General features: G+C 45.7%; 1 protein-coding gene across 2 annotated transcripts in view; it reads left to right on the top strand.

The window, feature by feature from the left end:
- PRKCB (protein kinase C beta) overlaps positions 1-24462 on the top strand; it is a 1135405-nt gene that overhangs the window by 930084 nt on the left and 180859 nt on the right. For both annotated transcript variants that reach the window (XM_078664821.1, XM_078664820.1), the window contains exon 16: positions 8078-8218. In XM_078664821.1, coding sequence (XP_078520947.1) covers positions 8078-8218 — 141 coding nt within the window. The remainder of the gene's footprint in view (positions 1-8077; positions 8219-24462) is intronic.

Below are 24462 nucleotides of genomic sequence, written 5' to 3'. Positions count from 1 at the left end.
ATGGTATAATTAGGAGAGCTATTGATACATTAATAACAACAAAAAGTGTTTTAGTAATATATTCCCAACTTCAGAACAGTGCTAGCATTAATACAAATCTCAACAAACAACATCCACGTCACTGCAAGGAACATTAGTAATACATGGCTTAGATTATACGGATTGTTCACTATACACCTCCAAGATGGAAAGAGGGCTAGTAATACATTTACAAGATTAAACTGAGCCTTAGTTACACAATGCTAAGATCAAATGAGTGTTAGGGATGAATTGCAGAGATCAAGAGGGGTGTTAGTAGTATTGTGTTAAGATTAAAGGGAGTGTAAGCAGCACATCGCTAAGATCATAGTGAGTGTCAGTAATGCATAGCTAAGACCCACAGGAGAATTGGTAATACTGTTGTATGATTAAAACTACTAGTCAAACACTGCTAAGAACAAAGCGGGTATTAGTAATATTTTCTTCAGATTTAAGGAGGGCTTGTAATAATACACTTCTTTGTTAAAATGACATCTACAAAATTAAGAAAAGCATTATAAATAAAACACTAAAATCAAAATGAATGTAAGTAATCCAGTGCTAAGATTATGAGTGTTGAGGGTGCACACCCAATACCAAAAGATTGCTGTTCATACATTTACAAGATCAGCATCACTGCTGGTAATATACTGCTGAGATCAAGGAGGGCTTGAAATGTATTTGTAAGATGAGGAGGAGTACTAGTAATACTGGCATAAGCTGAGGAGGAGTACTGGTAATACTGGCATAAGCTGAGGAGGCATACTAGTAATAGTGGGATAAGCTGAGGAGGCGTACTAGTAATACTAGGATAGGCTGAGGAGGAGTACTAGTAATACTGGGATAGACTGAGGAGGCGTACTAGTAATACTGGGATAGACTGAGGAGGAGTACTAGTAATAGTGGGATAAGCTGAGGAGGAGTACTAGTAATAGTGGGATAAGCTGAGGAGGCGTACTAGTAATACTGGGATAGGCTGAGGAGGAGTACTAGTAATACTGGGATAGACTGAGGAGGCGTACTAGTAATAGTGGGATAAGCTGAGGAGTCGTACTAGTAATACTGGGATAGGCTGAGGAGGAGTACTAGTAATACTGGGATAGACTGAGGAGGAGTGCTAGTAATACTGGGATAAGCTAAGGATGAGTACTAGTAATACTGGGATAAGCTGAGGAGGAGTACTAGTAATACTGATATACGCTGAGGAGTACTAGTAATACTGGCATAAGCTGAGGAGGAGTACTAGTAATACTGGCATACGCTGAGGAGTACTAGTAATACTGGCATAAGCTGAGGAGGAGTACTAGTAATAGTGGGATAAGCTGAGGAGGCGTACTAGTAATACTGGGATAGGCTGAGGAGGAGTACTAGTAATACTGGGATACACTGAGGAGGAGTTCTAGTAATACTGGGATAAGCTGAGGAGGAGTACTAGTAAAACTGGGATTAGCTGAGGAGGAGTACTAGTAATAGTGGGATAAGCTGAGGAGAAGTACTAGTAATAGTGGGATAAGCTGAGGAGGCGTACTAGTAATACTGGAATAGGCTGAGGAGGAGTACTAGTAATACTGGGATAGACTGAGGAGGTGTACTAGTAATACTGGGATAGACTGAGGAGGAGTACTAGTAATACTGGGATAAGATGAGGAGGAGTACTAGTAATAGTGGGATAAGCTGAGGAGGCGTTCTAGTAATAGTGGGATAAGCTGAGGAGGCTTACTAGTAATACTGGGATAGGCTGAGGAGGAGTACTATTAATTCTGGGATAGACTGAGGAGGAGTACTAGTAATAGTGGGATAAGCTGAGGAGGCGTACTAGTAATACTGGAATAGGCTGAGGAGGAGTACTAGTAATACTGGGATAGACTGAGGAGGTGTACTAGTAATACTAGGATAGACTGAGGAGGAGTACTAGTAATACTGGGATAAGATGAGGAGGAGTACTAGTAATAGTGTGATAAGCTGAGGAGGCGTTCTAGTAATAGTGGGATAAGCTGAGGAGGCTTACTAGTAATACTGGGATAGGCTGAGGAGGAGTACTATTAATTCTGGGATAGACTGAGGAGGAGTACTAGTAATACTGGGATAGACTGAGGAGGAGTACTAGTAATACTGGGATAAACTGAGGAGGAGTACTAGTAATAGTGGGATAAACTAAGGAGTACTGGTAATACTGGTATAAGCTGAGGAGGAGTACTAGTAATACTGGGATAGGCTGAGGAGGAGTACTAGTAATACTGGGATAAGCTGAGGATGAGTGCTAGTAATACTGGGATAAACTGAGGAGGAGTACTAGTAATACTGGTATAAGCTGAGGAGCAATACTAGTAATACTGGGATAGGCTGAGGAGGAGTACTAGTAATACTGAGATAAGCTGAGGAGGAGTACTAGTAATACTGGGATAAGCTGAGGAGGAGTACTAGTAAAAGTGGGATAAGCTGAGGAGGCGTACTAGTAATACTGGGATAGGCTGAGGAGGAGTACTAGTAATACTGGTATATACTGAGGAGTATTAGTAATAATGGTATAAGCTGAGGAGGAGTACTAGTAATACTGGGATAGGCTGAGGAGGAGTACTATTAATACTGGGATAAGCTGAGGAGTACTAGTAATACTGGGATAAACTGAGGAGGAGTACTAGTAATACTGGTATAAGCTGAGGAGCCGTACTAGTAATACTGGGATAGGCTGAGGAGTACTAGTAATACTGGTATAAGCTGAGGAGGAGTACTAGTAATACTGGGATAGGCTGAGGAGGAGTACTAGTAATACTGGGATAAGCTGAGGAGGAGTACTAGTAATACTGGGATAAACTGAGGAGGAGTACTAGTAATACTGGGATAAGCTGAGGAGTACTAGTAATATTGGTATAAGCTGAGGAGGAGTACTAGTAATACTGGTATAAACGGAGGAGTACTAGTAATACTGGTATAAGCTGAGGAGGAGTACTAGTAATACTGGGATAGGCTGAGGAGGAGTACTAGTAATACGGGGATAGGCTGAGGAGTACTAGTATTACTGGGATAGGCTGAGGAGGAGTACTAGTCATACTGGGATAGGCTGAGGAGGAGTACTAGTAATACTGGGATAAGCTGAGGAGGAGTACTAGTAATACTGGGATAGACTGAGGAGGAGTACTAGTAATACTGGGATAAACTGAGGAGGAGTACTAGTAATACTGGTATAAGCTGAGGCGGAGTACTAGTAAAGCTGGGATAGGCTGAGGAGTACTAGTAATACTGGGATAAGCTGAGGAGGAGTACTAGTAATACTGGTATAAACTGAGGAGTACTAGTAATACTGGTATAAGCTGAGGAGGATTACTAGTAATACTGGGATAGGCTGAGGAGGAGTACTAGTAATACTGGGATAGGCTGAGGAGGAGTACTAGTAATACTGGGATAAGCTGAGGAGGAGTACTAGTAATACTGGTATAAACTGAGGAGTACTAGTAATACTGGTATACGCTGAGGAGGAGTACTAGTAATACTGGGATAGGCTGAGAAGGAGTACTAGTAATACTGGGATAGGCTGAGGAGTACTAGTAATACTGGGATAGGCTGAGGAGGAGTACTAGCCATACTGGGATAAGCTGAGGAGGAGTACTAGTAATACTGGGATAAGCTGAGGAGGAGCACTAGTAATACTGGTATAAGATGAGGAGGAGTACTAGTAATACTGGGATAGGCTGAGGAGGAGAACTAGTAATACTGGGATAGGCTGAGGAGGAGTACTAGTAATACTGGGATAAGCTGAGGAGGAGTACTAGTAATACTGGGATAAACTGAGGAGTACTAGTAATACTGGTATAAGCTGAGGAGGAGTACTAGTAATACTGGGATAGGCTGAGGAGTACTAGTAATACTGGGATAGGCTGAGGAGTACTAGTAATACTGGGATAGGCTGAGGAGGAGTACTAGTCATACTGGGATAAGCTGAGGAGGAGTACTAGTAATACTGGGATAAGCTGAGGAGGAGTACTAGTAATACTGGTATAAGCTGAGGAGGAGTACTAGTAATACTGGATACGCTGAGGAGGAGTACTAGTAATACTGGGATAAGCTGAGGAGCAGTGCTACAAACATTGATTTACAAGGAGTGTCTAGTTGTACTTTGACTAGGTATAAATTAGTGTTGTCATCACCGTGCTAAGATTAAAAGAGTATTGTTAATGTGTTTCCATGAGGAACAAAGGGGTGTGGGTGATACGTTGCTAACACCAGAGTGTTAATAATAAATCATTTAGATCAAAAGGATTGTTGGTAATACTGTGCCACAATCAAAAGTGGTGTTATTAATACATTGCTAAGATTAAAAAGAGTATTTGTAATGCAATGCTAAGAGAAAAAGCAGTGTTAGTGATACAGTGTTACCATTATTGAATGGTTAGTAATGCATTCCTAAGTTCAAAAAGTGTTAGTAAAGCAGTGCTGAGGGTAAATGAAGTCTTAGTGAAAGAGTGTTAGGGTTAAAAGAAGTGTTAATAAAGCAGGGATAACACTAAAATGATTGTTCATAAAGTATCACCAAGATTAAAAGAATTATTAGTAATATGGTGCTAAGATTAAGAAACATGATACTGATAAAGTAGTGTTACTTAGAAGGTAGTGGTGTTTAAAGGAATATTAGTAGTGATAATCTAAAAGTAGGCGGGTCTATAGTTTTGCCGTGCATAGTTTGTGTTCATGTGCCATATGTGACAACTCTAGCCGCAAACCTTCTATCGCTGCACGCTGTGTTTGCTTTTGCAGTTCCCAACACACTAAATCTACATTTTATAGGACTTTAGGAATGCTTACATTTCTCTGGGCTCGGCTCATAATCAGAAACCAGGCCGTGGCCTCCCCTACAGGCAAAAATTAATTACTATACTCCCCAGCAGAATGAACCAGCCACGCCACGCCACCCACGCCACCCCACTCACCCACACAAACACACACACACAAACTCACAAAAAGAGCCTTTTTCAGTGATAGCTTCAGTTCCTGGGAAAGAATGGGTGGGGAGGAAAATCTACATCGGATAATTATCTTGTCACACTGCACTTGGGCTGGGACATCCCAAGCCCATCGGAACAAAGGAGGGATCCCAGACCTTTGGAGCCAACTCAGGAGGGGCTTGCCTTTGAATGTTTGGTGGAAAGGGATATAGTATTGATGTCCGCTAGGAGCAGAGATAAGACACTCAGAGGATCACTTTGCAGAGAAAACTTGACGGCAGCATGATTGATTGTCCCAGAATTCTGTGCAGGAGGGTTAGAGAGGGGTGGATGGAGGATGTGGCACCCTAGGATTGGCCATGGTTGCCTGGTATCTGGAGCCTTCCTCCCCCACTAATGAACCGTGCACAAGGAAGAGACAGTTGAGAAGACCCTGGATCTGGGAGGTGAAGGCAGTGGAAGGATGGCTGGCTGGAAGGAAAAGCCACCTGATGCCCTCCAGGATGGACTAAGGACCATATCTCCATCTGACCCCAGGACTAGGATGGGTCTCTCCTGTGCCAGTGGTGTTGAACCCCTAATGCTCCCTGTGGACCAGCTGGAGGAAGACCTGGACTCCAGTGCCTGTCCTGGGTGACCATCAAGACAGTCGGGGGCTGCAGAGTCTGGGAGTGCGGGCAGGAGGGTGCTGTGCGGGCTGATAGTGTAGGGGCTGCACAAGATGTCCCAATCAGCAGTAGAAGAGCACCAGCGGCCAGGCAGAGGAGAAGACTAGTGCAGGGAACCAGTAAACTCAGCTCCCTTTAGAATGCACCCTTTTATAAGGCCAGAAGACCTGTTGAGAATACTCCTAGCGCTTGCCACCAGGATCAAAACGGGCCCAGGATGGAAAAAATAGTCACAGCGGGGCAGGAGATATTAATTTGTAAGGAGTTTAGCTAGGACCACTGACACGAAAAAATTGAGAATGTGGGGCTCCACTAATATGTCTGTTAAAACCACTGCGGTGGTTTGGGGCATAGGGTTTGACCCAATGGTATTTTTTATTTATCTTAGCGGGAAAGTGGAATGAGTGGTGTCCTTCTCCCTGGTCCAGACTTTGGCCCTGGGGATCCCATTCCCCATGGCCCGACCAAAAATATTCTGGAAATCCATCCCACAGGATAATAAGGGAGGCAGCAGCAGCAAGGCCAAGCACAGTGCCAGCCCCCCATGCCCGTGTCTGGGGGTGGTGGGCAAACTCCTTCCACAACCCCCATCATAGTCCACTGCATCTGGGTCCCAGGTAGGACGGTGATGCCTACCTTCAAAACGAAAAAGAAATGTGCAGTAGTGCCACAACAAGGTAATGAAAGCGGCAGGACCCGCTTATACTGTTCTCAGCCTAGAGCGACCATAAGTCCATGCTGGACTGGGAACCAAAACCGGCCCTGGCACAGAGCTCGGCTAGCCCTGGGAGCGGAGGGGTTGCAAGTGGGAAGCTTTGTGCCGCTTTTGTTGCTGGGGGCTGGTATTGCACATTGCAAAACCGAGCCCCTTTAACAAAACCGGCCCCCCAGGGATCTAAACCCGGCCCCCACCCTAGCAGCCCACTGGGGAAACGCCCGGTGCCCGCTACGGCCAGTCCGGCCCTGCCCATAATTCCATGCAAACTATTTATTTACATATTCTTCTTGATGTTATGCCTCAATCTGGGCAGGGGCACATCCAGCATATTTTCTGAGTGTTGTGAGGGTGGTCTTATGTCTACTGGGGCGTAAAGAACCGGACCTCAGGAAAGGTTTATGATGTTTTCGAGCACTCTGGGAGCTGCAGCTTTTGCTCTTGGGCTCCAGAGTGCATGGACCTCTCTCGGTTGGTTCTACGGCAACGTCATGGCGCCCGAGTAGCGCAAAAGAAGGACTCTGACACATGTCGGTGGTTGTTTATGACTCTAAATATTTTATTAACAATATTGTTGATGGATGTTGCAGCGCTTGTATCAATAATGAATGTGTCGCCGTATGGTTATTGATTCAATTGGGTTTTAGTTGTAAATCATAATATGTGACTAATTTACTAATGTGGTGTTCCCTCCCCCAGGCCAATATACCTTTCTTAGATATTGATTGGGTGACTCCTTGACAAAGCCAATTGGCCTGCTTTATAATTTGATGTGGTGACCTCTCAACAAAGGCAATTGGCCTGCCTTATAAATTCCAGCACCCCTTTATAATGTTGCATCTGGCATAGGTGCGGGGGTATCGTGATTATGGGGTCATGACCCACTAAGGGTGTACTATTACATGAGGGTGTCACCAAAGATATTTCCATCTACCTAATGTACATATTTGTAATCTAATGCATAACTTTTCATAGTGTGTGTTAGTGTGTTTTTTTTTTCTCCAACATACTTTTATTAGAATTTTTCATTACAGTACATCATGGGGTAGAGCACCACATATAGTCTGATCTTATTAGGACATGTCACATTTCACAAAGCAATACAGGCCAGATAATGAATCCTCGTTTCCAACATTGATCCCAATGTGACATACGTGTGTCGTACATCTTGTCGATATAGTACTGCAATAGTTAATACATAACTTTTCATAGTGTGTGTGAGTGTGTGTGTAATAAATGTACTCTTCCTTTTTAACCCGTTTGCCAGTGCGGCAATTGCGAAAAACGGGCAGGGCCGCGTCGGCCATTGGCCGACGACAGCACTGGGGAGGTAGTGCTGCCGTCAACCAATGGCCGACGGCAGCACGGAAGGGGTTAAAACAACAACTGAGCAATCATTTATTGATTGTTGTTGTTGTGTACCAGCTAATGCAGAATGCAACCACACAATACCTTCCCGGAGAAGGCCTTGGACTGCTCTGCTTCGCTACCATAAGAGAGTCAAGTGCTACAGTGGGTACTTGGTTCCCAGTAATAAGACAATTGTGGACCTATTGCTTGTGAAGGACTCATATCCTTCGCATCTAATTTCCCAATTACTTATTCCTGCCTTCACTGCTACCCAAGTATCATGGACTGGGCATCCCTTCTTGGATGGTCTACCAAACGTCAACTTTTACAGACGACTTGACTCGTACCTTATACAATGATGTCTTCTCCATCTTTTGCCCTTGCAGCTCATGACCAAGCACCCTGGTAAGCGGCTGGGCTGCGGCCCAGAAGGCGAGCGGGACATCAAGGAGCACGCGTTCTTCCGATTTATCGACTGGGAAAAACTTACGAACAAAGAAGTTCAGCCGCCATACAAGCCAAAGGCTGTGAGTGCTCTTTCTCTTCCTGTCTCTATCCACATGTGTGCTCATGTCTTTGTACGAATCTCTCTTTGTTTTATGTTGCTGTATATGTTTGTTCCACTCAGTATGGCAGTCTCTAACATTTTGTCCAAAAATATAAACCCCTGAATTCTGCTGCTTGCGATGAGGACCCTGGGGCTGTTCTCTGAGCACAGGGAGCTCTGGTATTAACTGCACAACCCACACACTGATCCGCAGGAGGCCTGCTGGATTTTGCATAGCTGATTTGGAATAAGCGGTGTTCATGGACACATCATTTTAATGTGGGTCGACAGTGGATCTGGAAGCACAAATTTCCAATTGCTGTTATCAGAGTATTTTTTACAGTGATAACGTATGCAGTAAATAGGCTTTAGGAGATGCATCTTTGTTCATTTTAAATCTAGCCTGGATAATTGATCAAGTTTGCTTATAATGAGGATTTTCTTAAAAATGAATAATATGAGGTGGTCCAAACATAATCGTTTTAGATCAGAAAACAATGTATTATTCCTTATTTCAATAAAGTTGATGTGAGCTTTACTGCTGCTGTTGGCTCTCAAATTGTACGTATCCTAGCTCCCATGGTAGAAGATTGTCCAGATCTCCACTTGTGCGCATATTTTGGGTGTCCCACAGTACTTTGCACGAAGGCTTCACCCATGCTTAGACAAGTAAACACAAACTTGCTCGCTTTCTTTTATAAAGATCAATGGAGAATGGAGAAGTAAGGAAGAGTTGACAGTGGGGACTATCTTGAAAGGCGGCCCCCAAGCATTGATGATCTTAAGCACATAATGTTAATTCACTATATGAAAATAATTTCAAAACAGTGATACATTTGTTTTTACTCTGATCTCTCTGATCTATTTTAAATCCTATGTTAGATAGCTGATTGTACTTTATGTGGTATTATTTTAACCAAAAACTGGCAGCGCCATAGATTATCAATATTTAGTATATCTATCAATAACTTAGCCAACACGAGTTATTTTGGGAGGAATTCTATAGTTTTGCTACTGTGGTTCCAAAAACTTCTAACAGAATTGATGGCAGTCCATGCCAAAATCACAATTCAAAGATGGCCGTGCTGTTTGCAGAGCCTAATCTTAGGATATTGCTTAGCACATGGCAAGAGAGTTAGATCACTGAAAATAAAGGAAATGAAATGGACTGGGCTGCTGAGAGAAGATCCAGGCACTGTGGTAAACATCGCTTCATCCATTATCATAGAGTCCAAATATTGATGGCAACCAAATTTACTACTATAGCCATCGGCTCTGACTGTTCTCATGGAACTGGATGGTCAAAGTCTTTCGTGCCTCTGGCTTTTAAACATCGCAGCCGTCAATGTGGCCTTCGCTTGCATGGAACCCATTCATTTACTATGTTTCAGCAGCTGGCTCTGGTGATTGCATTTGCCTGAAACTGGGCGGTATCATCTTCTGTTATATGATGCCTGCTTCCCGTGTCAGCATTGGTCTGTGTTTTGAGTATTCGCCATCTTTTGAGCAGATAATACCCAGTGTAGAGAGGTGTCCAACATTGCAGTGGCATGCCTGGATCAGATTTATGTTCAGAAACCACAGCATGATCTTATGCACTGAATGAACTATGAAATATTTGAACCCTCAGCACATCAGCCGGTGATGCACTCACATCCTTTAATCGACACCCGGACCTTTACCAACACTAATGCTATTTTGCTGGTTCTCCGCAGAAGGGAGGGGATCTACCTCTCTCCCTAGAGGGGAACATCCTTTACAATGCGGTAATGACACCGCAGTGCCATTACAACGCGGGTTTCACAACGCAAGTCGTTATCACGACTTGCGCTGGAGGGCGCTCTAGGCTAAGGAATAGTAGATTTACTATTCCAGCACCTTCCCTACTGTACGTAGGCTGGTGTTGGAATAGTAAATCTTACTATTCCTAAGCCCAGCACCCTACAGCGCAAGTCGTGGTAACGACTTGCGTTTTAAAACCTGCGTTGTGATGGTCTGCGGTGTTTTATACCGCGTTGTACCGTCATACATCCCTCCCTAGATGATCCCGTAACCTGGTGCTCTTCAGACACGAAAAACATTTTATTCCGTTTATGAAGCACAGATGATAGGCTTAGCCTGGTCTTGTCAATATTTGTAGAAACACATTTGTGTAGCTCCTGCCTCTGCTGTTAACAAAATAGGACCCATGATGTGCTTACTAGTCTCAGAGAGATGACTTTAGCATCTCTGTTCCGAGAAAGAATCGAAGCCCAGGTAATGCATCCAAGGTGACGCCTAAGATAGTGCACCGGGAGATTGAACCCCATCTGGGATCTCACACCAGTTTTTAAACTCTTGGGTGGACATTTGCAGACAGTGCTGGTGCTACAGAATGACTGTTCTAGGTGCCTGCCTTGCAGCGCTACCACACATGACCACAGGGTGGCACCAGGGCCCTCTGAAAATCACTGGAATTGTGATAGCTGGAACTAGCTAATAACCAGTTCCTCTTGAGATGGTGACCAGGAGTGGTCGGAGTTTGCAACACAAAGCAGAAATAGAGTCAAATCTCTGACCTCTTTACTGAGTCATTTTACAGACCTTCTGCCTTCTGTAAATTTATTTCATATACGTTGGAGGAAGCAGCCTGTTCAAAATGCTGTATGGGCCGCTCTTCTAGTGCTGTGAAGCCGGTAGCATGTATTCGGCAAGGATATTTTGTGTTCCCACCACAGCGATTATCTCTTTCCTCACTTCTAGCTCCATGCCTGGTTCAGGAAGGCTGTTGTACATCACATCGCCTCTCCTGTGCAAATTTCCTTGCTTGATCCGACTGCGTATGTGCATAGCTGCCAATTCTCACTCTACCGCCATGTATCATTCAGTGTCCGCACTTGTCCCACGGTCTCCAGGTGAAGAGACATTCACATTGTGCACAGTAAGGTTGTGGAATCCATTAAATGGAATGGGTTTGCAGCTCAATGGTGGATGCCCCATATTCACAACATCTACGCCGGGTTTTCAGTCTTCATAGGACATAAGAAGCTGCCACCAGGGCCTTTCCTTGTGGTCCTCTCACTGGTGGGCCATGTGCTGAAGCGCTGGCCTCTTCTTAGTGGCTGCTCAAGCAATTTTGGAGCTCCAAAGCCATGCCAACTCTCAAGAGCCCACCCCCACCAAGGCCCTTTCCTCCTCTTCCAGGGGATCACACTGTGGAAGTAAGTCAATGCCTGTATTGGATGTATGTCGTTACCACGCATGCTTTTACAACGCATGCCTTTACCACACAACTTTTACAACGCAAGTCGTTACAACGACTTGCGTTGGGGGGTGCTGGATAGTGAATAGTTTAATTTACTATTCCAACTCCAGTCCCCGTGGATAGTAGGGAAGGTTTTGGATAGTAAATTAACTATTCCCTATCCTAGAGCGCCCCCCAGCGCAAGTCGTTGTAACGACTTTCGTTGTAAAAGTTGCGTGGTAAAGGTACTGCGTTGTAAAAGTTGCGTTGTAAACGCTGTTTACCCCTGTATTTGGCATCCCTTTGGAGGACATCACGAAGGAGGGCTAGGAGCCGATGTAGTACTGGACCTCTTTGTACCCGAAGCTTCGTCTCCATAGTAGCTCACGCCACCTCGTTGGGCTTACACCTTTGTCAATCTTTTCTTTTAGGGGCGTAAATATCCTCTTTTGAAATGTCCAGATCTGACTATAGGTAACCCATTCCCTATAGACGTGGATGAGTTCCATGAACACTGTTGTGCTCTTTGAGAAGCTTTTCATGGTCCTATTCGTAAGAGCAGAATTCACTTACAGTTATTTTGGAAAAGTATGAGGTGAAACACCCTCACAAGCACTACTATTTGTACCAAGGATCATTGACAGGTTTTGGATACAGTTCCTTATCAGAACTGAGGGTTTTATAACAAACACATTGTCAATGTACACATTCTGTGACATTTAATGTATCTATATGTGAAATCTTATATATGTTTTACATGTGTTACCTCTTCGTATGTTTGCGATATATGTTAGCCTGTTTGTTGAGGGGACCTTTGTATGTCTTTCTGCACCACCAGGTATCCTGGACATCTTATATTCCTGACTACCTGTGCCAGTTTACGAGCATTTCTGGGGTCTGGGTAGGGTTTTTTTCTGCTCACGAAAAATATGTTCCTCCAGGAAGAGCTATAAGATTTTTGAAAAGTATTCTGCACACATCATCATCAGAGTACCTCGAAATGGTGGCTCTGTTATACCAAATGTGCCTGCCAGTCATATCATAATGTGATCACCTTAGCTGGAACGTCCCAAAGATGCTGTTTTCTTTAGAGTGCTGCCTGCTCTGAAGGCACTTCGAGGGTTCATCTCACCCCCAGGACCAATGGTGTTTCTTGCAGCACCAACACTGATGATATTTTGAGTAATCCTAGTTATATGCTCCTCTCTGCCCGGTCATCACTATGCGTATTATTGTGTATGGGAGCTGTGCGACTGCCCTGTCTCTTGCACCAGTGGCACGGACAGTCATTGTTTATCTGCCTTGTGCAGTGAGGGTGAACCCATTGATCTACTTTACTTCTGCTGAGTGATGTTATTCTCTCGTCTTTCTTATCTTTTAGGTGAGTTTGATTTGGTTTCTGGGTGATGTCTGAGCAGCAGGGTGGGAAACAGTCAATTCCATGTGGTCATGCAGTCATAATGCTGCACTCTCCTGCATAGAAGGACTGAATGTCTGGCATGCTTTCCACAACCTGTGCCCAGCGGTATATGGCGCTCCGCTGCACTACCGAGACAGAGTATATGTAGTGCCGTGTATTGCTTCTGGGTACATCAAGGAGCTTGACTGTATAGAGTCATAAACACTAGCAGCGTGTATGGGTCATAACACAATCACTGAGACTGTCCAGCACTCTCCCCTCTGCTCCCATTGCCAGAATGGGCTTTCCATTGCCCTTGGTGGTGAGAGTAGTACTGGTTCCTTTGCTGCTCTATGATCATTGGATGCGCTGTTGGTTCCAATAGATTCTCGTCTTGTTACCGGCACTGGCATCTTCTTGACTTCCTTAAATCTCTGCAGATATGACTTATCAGGAATGCCTGAAATTGATAGCACACATTGCATTCCGGGTTGGTTGCCATCTCTGAAGTGAATGGCGATTCATCTAGCTACCAATGATTTTCTGGTGTCCTCGCTGTCCCCGTTCGACTTCAGTACATTTAGCATCCAAAGATAGTTGTTAATTATTCTGCTCCTGACCAAATGTATTATATTAATACTGGAGATTGTTCTGATATTGCAGTTCATGCTCTGTGTATTGGGGGAATCACATTTTGCTGCAGTGCTAATGTTGTACTTTGAGATCCTGCTGGTGTTGATAATGCATCAGGTATTCATGATTGATGGTACCTTGAGTGTTCATGGTTGTGTTTTACTGATGGTGATGATGTTGTCTTGAATACCACTGCTGTTGATGGTATTTTGAGTTGGTTTGTACCGGTGGTATATTGGGCTCCTGTGGGAATTATCTTTTTCCTGGTTCTGGTGATACCGCTGGCTGCTCAGATACTTCCTCCGGCTCCTCTAGCAGTAGCTATAGGCCTGTCTACTGCTAGTGACACTCCAGCTCCTCTGATGCCACCTCAAGCTCCCCTGGAAGTGGCTCCCCTAATGCTAGTGGTAACACAGCCTGCTCTGATGCTGCTCAGGTTCTTCAGCTAGACTTGAGTTCCACTAGTGCTGAATGGCACTTCAGGTACCTCTATTGGTATCTACGGCTGCTAGGCTGCTTGTGGTTTCTCACCCGCCTCTGATGCATCACTGGTTGTGTAGGTGTTTTATGCTCCTCTGGTGTTAACTCAGACTCTACCACTTGGGTTGGCGTATCAGCCTGATGTTGGCTGGCACTGATGGTACCTTAGACTTGGTATATTAGTCATTCATATTTCTAATGTGGGGTGATTAGCTTATACTCCCTTGCTGGGGGTAATAGCCTTGTATTTGCTGCTGCTACTGGTGCTTTGCTCATAACTTCAACACCTTTTGGTATGTTAGTAACCCTGGTCCCCGTGGTAGTGGTAGTAGCCTTTGCCCCCCCTTTATCCTACCACCCCAACCGGAGTGCTAGGGACGGGACTCCCCTGGCAGTGCTATTGACATCAACTCTTTTTGGAGTGCTGGTGACTTTGATTTCCCTGCTGGCATCTCTTCTTGCCCACATGGACCGTTACCCTGGCGTTAAGAACACAAGCTCCCCTGGACGTGCTCCTGGAGTTGAATCCCTTGGCAGCACCAGTGGTGTGGGTTCCCGTGTTGGTTTTAGTGTTTCTGACTCGCATGGTTTTGGCTTCGCTAGTGCTGTTGGCTGGTTCCCCTGGTGTTGGCAGTGGCTTTGACTTCCCCGTCGGTGTTTGTGGTCTTGGCTCTCGTGGTGGTGTTTGTGGCTCTGACTTCCCCGGTGGGTTGGCTGACTCTGTGTGGATAGTGTTTGTGGATTTGGCTGTTTTGTTTAGTTCACCTGGCGGTGGTAATATCGTGAGCTCTCCTCATGGTGTTTTGACTTCCCCGGTGGCCCTAGATGTGTTGTCTGGCTCTCCTAATGACATTAGTGGTTTTGACTTCCCTGGTGGGACTGGTTTTATTGGCTGGCTCAGTTTGGTGGGGTTGGCGGATTTGGTTCTACTGATAGTGCTAACACTTTAACAACCCTGGTGGCTGCAGCATCTCTAGTTACTTTTGCTATGTAGATCTGCTGCTGGTGTTAATAGTGGGAGCTCCACCGGTAGTGCGAGTACTATTGGCTTTCCGTTGTGGTGCTCATGTTGTGTCTATCGTTGCCAGGGCGATTCCCTGGCGGTGTTAACAGTTTTCTCTTTGTTATAGGACCTGGGGTCCCATTGTTAAAGCATCAGGCTGAAAGGGTAACATTGCCTGGTCTCTGACGTGTTCTGAGCTGAGATGCCGCCATGCCTGGTACCCCGCTGCGCCTCCTCTCTCTTCCGCCTGATTAACCTTTGTCTGGGTGATTGGAACATGGCAGTTTTGAGCGCCTCATTGCAGCGCGCGCCTCTGTGCGTCCTCTGTTTTGACATTGGGTGTCTGCGTTACAGCTCCTCCGCTCGGTCTCTGCATACCAATCCTGAGCATTTTCCCTCCGTCACCCCGCCAAGTTTATTTACACTTGTTTTTTTTCTTTTAATGGAGATAATTAGTGTTGTTTGGGATCTAATTATCCTTTACTTACACATAGCGCGTCACGTTCTCCAGATCTTCCGCACTGTTGCCGCCTTGGTAATCCAATAACGCTGCTCCCGCCAACAAACTGTGAAAGGCCTGTGCGCCCTGGTCAAACTCTGCAGCTTTCTCTCGGGCGCTGGAATAAATCATTTGTGCAGAAAGATCTTTGAGCGTTTTCCAAGTCCTCTAGAAATTGATCCTAAGATGGTGTGTGCTGCTTTTTGTTTGGTGGCTCATAAATCAGACCGATTTGCCATCCTGGCTGCTACAGCCTTTTGTAGGGACCCCGTGAGACATGATTCCTAGACCTTTGTCTACTGGTGGTCCAACCGTTCTTCCACGTAGCTCTACCCAATTCCCTTTCTTTAGGATCTGCCCTATACTGGGTAAGACTCCACTGTGCAGAAATACAAGCTTACATCAGTGGTCGTGGACCACACCTACGCCATGGTCGTCAACTCGTCCCCTTTGAGTCATAACAGTGTCTAGCTAAGAATAGGTGTCAATTGCCAAAATAGTAGGGATTGCGAAGTGATATCTCATATCCCCGATGACATCTCATAGTCGACCTCCTGTCATGCCGTTGGTTCCTCATCTGCCTTTTAGTTGATGCTAAGAGCCTCAGTGATGGGAAACATGTGGAACTTTACAGCCAGTTGACCTTTGCTCTAAGTCAAGGTTCTCCAAAGTCGGTCCTGGTGGGCTAGATCCGTGCCTGATTTTTTGTATATCATCTCCATTTAGATACATGTAGTTATCTTAAAAAGCTGACATGGATCCGGGCGTCCTGGACCGGCTTTGGAGAACGTTGGTCTGAGTCACTGAGGAGCTGTGACGATCAAAAATAAGCCCTGGTGTTCCTTTTTGATCTTCTTTGATAGCACCAGCTGGGGGACGGCATTCATTCACGTCTTTCCTAGTTGCGCCCCTGTCCTCCATGTTTCTGGCCTTTTACTCGTTCTGAACTTTTCTTCGGTACATGTCCTTTCTTCCTTTTGATCGCTTCCTCCATGTTAGGGATGTGAAGGGTTTATTACGTCGGCCTAGGTGTGCCTATTTGCCGATCACTGGTCTTCAAGGAACTGCCTTCCACCCGCTGCTTAACCAAAGCCTAGTTTCTCCCTCCCCCCTCCTCACTTTGACTCATACAATAAAACTTGCCCCAAATAACAAAACACATTAATGTCCACTCTGTCACTCTATGGTCTTTTCTCAGTATATGGAGATGGAAGGTTAAAGGTCAGTGTTTTGTGCACGAGCACACACCTTGTGAGGTTTTACGCTGCAGGTGACCTCTCACACAACCTGGAAAGGTTCGGCAAATGACACTTTTATACAAAATGGTGAAAGGGCAGAGCATGCGGTATTAAAAGCATCAGAGACCCTTGGTTTGTAGATGAAGGCCCAGTCGTGTGTGGTTTTATTGTGAGAAAAACACTTAGCATGCCTCTTTTCTTGGTGTAAGCAAGGCGTCCTTTCCCACAGGCTGCATTTTGGTCTCTTTCTTCCCTCTCACGGCCGGTGTCTGACTCCATGGAAATACCAGGGGTTGGGTAGGGTGGCAGGGGGTCACCCCCAGGGCAGTCCGTGGCTGCAGAGTGTGGCCCGAGGCTCCCCGGTTATCCGCAGCCTCAGAGTGTGATCTGAGGCAGTCCACCTGTATCCGGGGCCTCCCTTTGACTCCCTGAATGGCGAAGCCCCAGTTCTCTGTTTTGCTCCCAGGTCCCCTGGGGAGGGTAAGGAGTGGGGCTTCCTTGTCTCCCCCACTTCCCTCTATCAACCCTTAGACCTGTTGGCCAGGGCACATTGTATTTAAAAGTGAGGGGACTAACTTAGTTAGACCGTATGCGAGTGACATCACGACGTGTGACATCAATGTGCGTGATGTCACGTGGTATCACAGGAAGTGACATCACAGAAAGTGGCATCTGGAAAAGAAATAAACAAAATGGGTATTTAAATGGCTATTCGTGTCAATACACACACAGTCTAATACAGCTGACATTGCATGCTCTTTTATCCTGGGATTGAACAAAGCCGAAACCTTCCTTCCAAGTCGTAGTTTCTCTTGTTTGGGAAGCAGTAAGACGCTGCATGTGTTTGTTTCCCCTCGACTGCTCTAGCACCTGGTGTGAGGCTGCAGATGGCTCCCAGACAGGATTTTGCTCGCAACAAGGAGAGCTGCTGGCCTTTAAAGCAGCCCTTTGTTTTGGGCCCAGCTGGAGGGGAAAAATACATTTTAAAAAGCGCCTCCATCACCTGAATGTTGCTTGGTGGAAAGCAGTCAACGGTGCAGGCGCTGCAAAAAGTGTCCTGGTATCTGGGGCCCAACTTCTTAGCTGTGAAAATAGTGGGTAGACACTGCCTACCTGCTTGTGCCCTGCAGATCGCCGCCGCCCCCTCCGCTCCCTGTCACGCGCACATCTCGGCACTGTTCGAGGACTGCCCGCCTTCTTCAGTGGTTTGTGCCGCTTGTCAGGCGGTGTTTTTAAGACCACTCCAAGGCACCCGGCCAGGGCCTCATTACACATTCATCAGATTACCGTGGGGTAAATGCCCTTTGTACGCGCTTTCACATGTGTTGGCATTTAGTTAAACTCGGATCATAGGAGCATACACACAGGTCGTATTCATTCTCCTTTGCACCCCAAAGTTTCCTGCCCTGTGTTTCCACGGCATCCGGTGCTGCCGCAGGATGGCGACCCATAAACGACCCCTGCCTTCTCGCAGTGGGTTCTGCGAGCCTGGCCCTGGCATCCCCCCGCACTGTACGTGGCCCACGTGGCACAAGGGCAGCGCGTGCACCTTCGAGGCACCTGCGCTCTCCGCGCCCTATTTCTCGGTGCGCACAGGAAGCTAAGAACCTTTGACAGTTTACACGATTACAGCGGCCATGAATTATTGAAGCGCTCCGGTCCCTGGTTAAGTTTATAAAAAATGCACAATCTGTTTTCTCGAAAAGTTAAATACGGTGGGGATGGGGAGGTGGGGGGGGGGGGGGAGGAGGGGCAGGTACGCCTTCTTGGGGAAGCATACGTTTTGTGGTTCGGCTAATGAGCGCTGAGAGGACGCCATTTCTAGTCGAGAGACACTAAACTGCACGCTATGTTGACATGTGTAGCAGTTTGGGGGAACAACCCCTGTAATACAGGGCCTGTATGGAGGTGATCTCCACATCTTGGGTTTAGGGTGGCGGGGGTCTTGCCAGACACCCAACTTGCCTAGCAGAGGATCTAGTCACTCTTGTGACACTTCACCAATCTGCGGTGACATTTATACTTGCTTAGGGGTCCATGGGCTATTGAACCAGAGGCCAGGAGATGAAGCGAGGCAGCCCATCTCGGTGTAAGGCAATTTTTGAGGAGGGGGACCAGCCTCTTCCATAGTAAGTGGCTGTCCTAAACATACGCCATGGATGCGGCCCTTCTGGACATGCATTGGACACCCCTACATTAGGGCCATCATTTCTATGGAAGAAGAGGCCTATGAGTGCCAGGGGTACAGCCAGTCTTAGGGTAAAGCTTTCTATAACATCTCACCTAGCCTGAAATGAACAGCAACTTACCCCTATGCCAGGGTTGGATTGGAATTCAAAATTGGCCCAGGCACGCTAAAAAAAAGTGGCCCACATTTGCATATTGCCTTTCCTCAAAACACTGCTTCGGCGAAATTTTATTAAAAAAAGGAGGGGGGGGGGGAGAGACAAAAAAATGCACAGATTTGTTTACACTGGTGACGGAAAACAAGTGAGGCCACTTCTGCTCAGGCCCCCTGCCCTGCTAGGTATGAGTAAATTAATGGGCCGGCCCTGCGAGAGAAAGAAAGGGACACCTCTGCCTGTTGCTAAACGTGAGGTAATGAGCGGCCACCTGCCTCCAGAAAGTCCACTGAGACACCCACTGTGCCTCTGGCTGCGTCAACAGTGACACCGCCCAAATCTGCCCCCCAGACTGCTCCAAAAAGCAGCTCGCTGTTGGAACTCGGCGCCGGCCCCTCGGGCATTGCCCGAGTTCCCGCGTTACCAATCCGACTCTGCCCTACGCCCAGCCAGAGAGGCCAGCTCCTCAGAAAGAAAAGACAGACTGAGGAAACCATGTGGTTGCCACTACCACACCCCTAATAGCCTGTCCAGGTCGTTATCTGGTTCCCTAGAAAGCAGTCCAGATCTCCCTCACAGCTGCAGGCAGGAGCTCCCTCAGCCGAAGCCTTCCGCGCTCTCCCAGTGCAGCTGAAGTCAGAAAGAGAATGCAGGTTTCGATGAAGGACCCCTGCTTTTGGAAGGCTTCATCGTAGTTCAGCATTCGACAGAGGACGAAAAAGGTCCAAAAATTTTTAAAAGTTTTGGCGAAGAGTTCAAACTCTTCCACTGAGATGAAATTTCAGGGCACAAAGGTGGTGGTGGGTATGCTATAGTAGGCACTAGAAGGAGGGTGTTCTTATCCATGGCAAAAGAGGGGCATTTAGCTAGTGCTCAAAGTAGATACAGTGTGCTCCCATCAGCCATTCTCTTGCAGAAGCAGAGCGTAGGTTCCACATGCACTCGCAGAAGGGTGGGCCGCCTCGGTCTGAGGATCCTCCTTCTGTGGTAGGTGAAACTTTTGGCCTTAGGTTTGGGATCAGAGTTACTTTTAACCATCCTTATCGCCAAACAAGACCAGTTTCCAACAGACCTGGTTCTAGAGGGTGGGCCAGGCCCACCCAAGGAGACATGGGCCCACCCAAGGCCAAACCAGAACTGAAAAACAAGCGTTTTCACCTTAATGTTTCTGTGGGATCTCCCTTATCATTTATTTTAAGGTTTAAGACGGATTGGTGTCAGTACAACGCGTTGTATTACAACGCATTCCGTTACAACGCAGATTTTACAACGCGGGATCCATTACAACGGATGTCATTACAATGCATGGCATTACATCGCAGATGCTATTACAACGCATGGCATTACATCGTAAGTATAGGTAAGTTGACTTTTTTTTAAAAATGTTATTTAGTTTATTGTAATTAAATTTTTTTAAATAATTTAATTAAAAGACATTTAAAAATTGTCATTAATTTAATTTAATAAAATAATATCTATTTAATAAATGTAAATATAATAAAAATTGTAATTAATTTAATTTAATTAAAAAAAGTAATTAGTTTAATGTACATATTTTTTATAATGAAATTAAATTAAATTAATAATATTAAATTATATAATTTAATTAATTTAATTTAAAAATGTAATTAATGTAAAATAATTAATTTAATTTATTAAATATATTTCAATTAATTTTAAAATGGTAAATATAATTTAATTATCCCTAAAGCCAAACCCTGCCCTAAAACCTAAAAACACCCCTGTACCCCAAAACCCAAACCCTGCCCTAAAACCTAAAAACACCCCTGTACCCCAAAACCCAAACCCTGCCCTGAAACCTAAAAACACCCCTGTACCCCAAAACCCAAACCCTACCCTAAAACCTAAAAACACCCCTGTACCCCAAAACCCAAACCCTGCCCTGAAACCTAAAAACACCCCTGTACCCCAAAACCCAAACCCTGCCCTGAAACCTAAAAACACCCCTGTACCCCAAAAACCAAACCCTACCCTGAAACCTAAAAACACCCCTGTACCCCAAAACCCAAACCCTACCCTGAAACCTAAAAACATCCCTGTACCCCAAAACCCAAACCCTACCCTGAAACCTAAAAACACCCCAAAAACCAAACCCTACCCTGAAACCTAAAAACACCCCTGTACCCCAAAACCCAAATTCTTGCCCTAAAACCTAAAAACACCCCTGTACCCCAAAACCCAAACCCTGCCCTGAAACCTAAAAACACCCCTGTACCCCAAAAACCAAACCCTACCCTGAAACCTAAAAACACCCCTGTACCCCAAAACCCAAACCCTACCCTGAAACCTAAAAACACCCTGTACCCCCAAACACTTATACATATACTCCTATACTCATATTTATTTAAAAAATTACTTAAAATAATAAATTAAATTTATAATATTTAAAAACATAAATAAATATTTTTATTTATTTTTATTTATAATTAATATTAATTAAATCATTTATATAATATTAAATAAAATTAAAATAAATTATATACTTACCAATACTTACGATGTAATGGTATGCGTTGTAATAGCATCTGCGATGTAATGCCATGCGTTGTAATGCCATGCGTTGTAATGGATCCTGCGTTGTAATAGCTGCGTTGTAACAGCATTACGACGTAAAAGTTGCGTTGTAAGTGATACACACCTTTAAGACCTTTGATATAGGATACTTTGAGGCCTGGGGAGAGGTGTGAAGTCCGCAGAATTTGTTAGCTGCTGTGATGCTCAATTGGCCAGCATGGATGTACGGAAAACTGAATTATGATTCTGGACTTATTGCATCGTATTTTTAAACTTCAATGCTTTGCAAAGTAAAAAGATGCCAAAGTTTTTAAAAACACGGAAAGCTGTAAAGTGGCTCTGTATGGCAGCTGAAACATTTCTGTAGTTGCATATGACCAGGAGCATACTGCAGACTTAAAGTTCTGCATCTTAAAGATTTGACAAGCAGTGTCCCCTTCCGAAACCCGGAAGCACATCAAAGAAAGCAGCTCTTTGAGTGCTGATTATTGTGTTAACATTTTTAAATGCGGACAGATGCCGATACCCAGATCCGGCTTTAGGGCAGTGCGACCGGTGCGGCTGCACTGGGCGCTGCCCGGTAGAGTGGGTGCTGACCTCAGAGGGGGGCACTGTGTTTAGTAATAACTTATGACTGGAGAGATGAGCGGCACTTTTGCCCGGTGGAAGTGAGAGAGTCCAAAGAGGCGGTCATAGGGCATGGGGGCGCCAAAACGGATTACTGCACCAGGAGCCACCAGCACTAAAGCCGGACCAGCGGATACCTAAAATATTGGATCAATCAAATACTTTGTTGTTTTTTGGCCAGTATCGACTCATCTTCATGGCCCACCCATACTTATTTATGGCCTCCCCATACTTATTTATGGCCTCCCATACTTATTTATGGCCCACCCAAAGAAAACATTCTAGAGCCGGGCCTGGTTTCCGACTTCAGCAGCTTGGGTTTAGAAACCCCGGGTGCCCTCAGATGCCGATGAGCACAAAGAGACAGTTGGATGTTTCCTGGCAGGCAAATAATGCTGGAAGACCTGTAGGGCTGGTGCAAAAAGAACAATTGATGGACACAATGCAGAACAATGTCATACATTCATCCCAGTACAGAGATCTGGGCCTAAATCCATCGTCTTTTTTGCTCACCATGCCATTCCAGTTTGGACCCAGGCATATGCAAATCAGTCTCGACCCTGCGCCCAATGGGAATAGTCCAGCCCGAACTCCCAGGCAAGGTCCTCCCTGGACTGGAAACAAGCATCATAGGGCCGGTTTCGGGCTTTCAGCCCTTATCAGCCAGGGCTGGGGCAGAGGCAGTCCCATGCTTCGAGAGCAAGGGGTCTAAAGGTATCTCTCATGTTTTCTCTCCGACTCGGCTCGCCCCGAGTGTGAGGACCCTTCCCAGGAGGAGGCTGCTCCAGTCAGCAGTGCACACAGCCCGTGTAGTTAGCGGTGGTGGTCACAGGATGGAGCTGGGGAGATGGCAGTGTTTCTCCTCCCTGCTTAAAGAACTAGGACAAGACTAGCTGATAATGAAACACCTTTTCTCATTTAGAGTTTTTCATAATTTGGAGTGCATATCTTGATTGTTTCCCAGAAGTCGCAGCAAAATATAACATGTTTCAAAACCAGAGCTCTAAATTCGTTCAGTATGTGAACTCAGGTGATTCTCTGTGAGCTCATCGTGCAGGAGCCACAAACAGAAGGGGCATGGAACAGACAGCCGTGCAGGAGAGGCTGGTGACCGAGGGAGAGCAGACCAAGACACCCCATGACACCTCCAGTGTGGACGAGAGGCTGGTGACTGATGGACACGGTGCAAACCTACAGCCAGGGCTTTAAGTGGGGGGGGGTCTGTGGGGGTCTGAGCCCCCCCAGGTTTTTGGGGGGGCCTCGAAAGGGGGCTCTAGGGGGCTCTATTTTCGGGCCTCAAAGGTAGGGTGACCAGACGTCCCAGTTTTTGTTTGGTATTACTAATGTGGGTAACATGTCTTGATAGTGAGATACTGCCAATTTCGTTTTCACTATTGAAAGGCTATCTTGCCCATAGGATAACACGGGGAATGCTGTGTAACATGTTTACCTGCATATCTTCCCATAACGGCAAGATAGACATATGGAATCTGGTATCCCTGAACTCAGAATTTAATAACACATCCTAGAGTGAAGAGGGTTTTTAAATTCTACGTTTGGAAATATCACTTTTAGAAAGTGGCTATTTTCCTGTTCAACCTTACTGTGTGCCTCTGCCTGGTTGTGTATTGACTGTCTGGTTTGTGAGTGACAGGGACTGGTGGCGGCTCCAGGCGGCTGACTGAGTCAGCACAAGGAATATTAGACCCAATAGGGCTGTGCCTGCCTGCCACAATGCTGGCTCCTCCTCCTGCGGTGCGTCTGATGGCCTGCACACAATGCTAGTTATCTTGATTCAGACCACACCCCTACTCAGATAGGCCACACTCCTTTAAGAAATTTGCCACGTCCCTTTTAGAGCACCACCAGTTTTTTCCCCACTTAAAGCCCTGACTACAGCTTACATAAGTTCAGTAAAGGAAGCGCCGGTGGTTGAAGGAGTCTGGAACCAGCACCTCCCAGAACCAGAGAGAACAAGATGATGGCTGTTGCGGCATAGAGGACAGCATCCTGTGGTACCCAGAGCAGAACCTGATGGCTAAAGGGCTGTGGGGCACATAATACCTCGACGGTCACAGAGGAGGCCCTATTGGTTAAAGGAATGTGGGGCACATAATACACAGACACTCACAGAGGAGACCCTAATATTTAAAGTACTATGGGGTGCATAATATCTTAACACTTACAGAGGAGGCCATATTGTTTAAAGGGCTATGGGGCACATAATCCCTTAGCACTCACAGAG

The sequence above is a fragment of the Lissotriton helveticus genome, chromosome 10, assembly GCF_964261635.1.
Source record: "Lissotriton helveticus chromosome 10, aLisHel1.1, whole genome shotgun sequence".
Classification (NCBI taxonomy): Eukaryota; Metazoa; Chordata; class Amphibia; order Caudata; family Salamandridae; genus Lissotriton; species Lissotriton helveticus.
The sequence above is the reverse complement of the archived record's forward strand: the minus strand, read 5'-3'. Positions and strand labels throughout refer to the sequence as shown.